The 2,500-nt window shown below is 39.0% G+C and overlaps 1 protein-coding gene across 12 annotated transcripts in view; it reads left to right on the top strand.

The window, feature by feature from the left end:
• Window positions 1-2,500, top strand: part of LOC115213760 (latent-transforming growth factor beta-binding protein 4) — a 46,312-nt gene that overhangs the window by 14,463 nt on the left and 29,349 nt on the right. For all 12 annotated transcript variants that reach the window (XM_036500366.1, XM_036500370.1, XM_036500379.1 and 9 more), the window contains exon 3: window positions 1,857-1,933. In XM_036500366.1, the coding sequence (XP_036356259.1) occupies window positions 1,857-1,933 (77 nt within the window). The remainder of the gene's footprint in view (window positions 1-1,856; window positions 1,934-2,500) is intronic.

Genomic DNA, 2,500 nt, shown 5'->3' with positions numbered 1-2,500 from the left:
CAAGCAACCACTACGCTCACAGAGTGGTTGGCGTTAGGAAGGTCATCCACCTGTAGAAACACTGCCAGATCAGACTGGGGCCTTGTGCAGCCTCCTGGCTTCCCAGACCCCGGTCAAACTGTCCAACACGTGCTAGCATGGAAAACGAACGTTAAACGACGTTGATAATGATGATGATGATGATTCACCCTCTTTGTTTCTCTCTCACTTTCCCCACTCTCTTACTCTTCCTTTCTCTTTGACACTCCCTTGCTTTCTCTTACTCTCTATCTTTATCTATCTCTCTCCCATTTATAAACAACAAAAGATCTTGAGTAAGTTGAGAAATAAAATATTTAGAAAGATCAATCATAAATATCAGGCAATAACAACGGAAAGGTCTGCTTCAAGGCAGACAGCAAAACACTAACATTTAAAAGGGACAGACGAATTTGCGAGCTGAATAAAAATAATAAAATATTGGAAACCAAAGTTTGAAGGGATAGAATCTGAGGATAGTAGAGTCACCATGGCTGGGATTTCTTAACGACGGACAGCAACGTTTTGACAGTTTAACGGCTGGCGTAAAATGTTGAACTTGATATAAAAGAAAATTCGTAAACACCAAGTTTTGAAGTGATTCTTTCTCACGACAGTAGACTCACCATGGCAAGCATTCAAAACTTCTTCATCATGGACGGCAACACATTGACGATTAAAGGGCTGGCGCAAATTTTTTAGCTTGATGTAACAGAGAATTCCTAAACACCCGCTCCTTTAAATTTTAATCCCCTTCCAGCCCCATTTAGACCCCTTTTCACAGTTTGGTTAATATAACCCGATTTCATTCGGGTCTACTGGGGCCTCATTTTATAAGATGAGGAATTTCGTCCTAGAGGTCACGCGTTTCATTTGATGAAAAAAAATAGTTGTCATGCAAACTTGCCAGCACTTTTAACATAAGTCTGCATATTTTCAGCTCAACTGACCACATAATGCACACATTATATATATATATGGCAATCTTACGTTTCTAGTATACTTTTCCGTCGATTTCCGTAAAAAACTTTTATTTTTTTACACATGGGCTTGCGGCAACTTTTGAAGTAATGAGAGCGAAAGAGACTAAGAGAAAGCGATTGTATGACGAGGGAAGTTCTTTTGAAGTTACCGTGCATGCGAAGCATTGATGTACATGTGTGTGTGTGTGTTTGATGGGGTGTGGGAGACAGAAAGTATGTTGTGTAAGTGAAGTGCTTCTGTTAGTGTGTGTGAAGAGACAGAGTATAATGTGTGAAAGAGAGAGATAACTGAAATTTTTTATTCGGTTTTTGTAGTGCGTGTGTGTATGCATGTATGTGTATATGTATGTATGCATGTATGTGTGTGTATGTATCTATGTATGTGTGTGTGCATGTATGTGTATGTATGTGTGTGTATGTATGTGTGTATGTGTGTGTATGTATGTGTGTGTGTATGTATGTATTTCCATTGAGTCAACCTCATTATTTTCTACATAGCAGACCGTTACATAAACAGGCAAAGGTACATACATACATACACACTCACACATACATACACATACACACATACATACACACATATATACACATACATACACACACATACATAGATACATACACACACACATGCATATATACGTATACACATACATGCATACACACGCACGCACTACAAAAACCGAGTGTTTTCTAGTAAAGCCCTGTAACAACCAAAGGCGTGTCAGTGAGTGGTGTAGAGGGAAACTGAATACTGCCATTTCGTGTGTGTGTGTGTGTGTGTGTGGTGTGTGTGTTACTCTAAAACTATAATCACTGCGTTCTGTTTATACGTTTAATCATTTTCTCTCTGAACAGTACTGCTTATAAACAAATCCGTATACCCTGTCACAATTGCTGTAAAGGATGGTCTAGCATGCGCGGAAGGTGTACAGGTAAGAATACGTATTCAAGGCTGTCCCAATGTTATGTTACACATAGCATTTGGACAGCTTTTATTTAACGTTTTATGTTCTAGATTATAATTCATGAACAATATTATCATGAAATTTTTCCTTTCATTTTCTATCACTATATATGAACAATGTGGAGGCGCAATGGCCCAGTGGTTAGGGCAGCGGACTCGCGGTCGTAGGATCGCGGTTTCGATTCCCAGACCGGGCGTTGTGAGTGTTTATTGAAAATCTCCACGATCTCTGGGAGAGGGTGGTGGCGATCCCTGCTATACTCTTTCGCCACACCTTTCTTTTTATATTGGCTGCATAGAAGAATTCCAAAAGATCAATGAAAAATGTATAGGTAAGTACTAAACAATAATAACAGTAACAACAATAGCAACACCAACTATATTTCAGTCGTATTGCAAGGTCTCTTATCCTTCACTCGCCCTAGGACGCTGGGTGTATCTCGATGAGTGATAGTAAGAATCATATAGATTAAATGTAAACAATGATAATAATAATGTGAGGTATATTTGCCATCTCAATATGGCTTACTGTAGC

The sequence above is a fragment of the Octopus sinensis genome, linkage group LG1, assembly GCF_006345805.1.
Source record: "Octopus sinensis linkage group LG1, ASM634580v1, whole genome shotgun sequence".
Lineage (NCBI taxonomy): Eukaryota > Metazoa > Mollusca > Cephalopoda > Octopoda > Octopodidae > Octopus > Octopus sinensis.
Note: the sequence above shows the minus strand (reverse complement) of the source record. Positions and strands in the feature narration are given on the sequence as shown.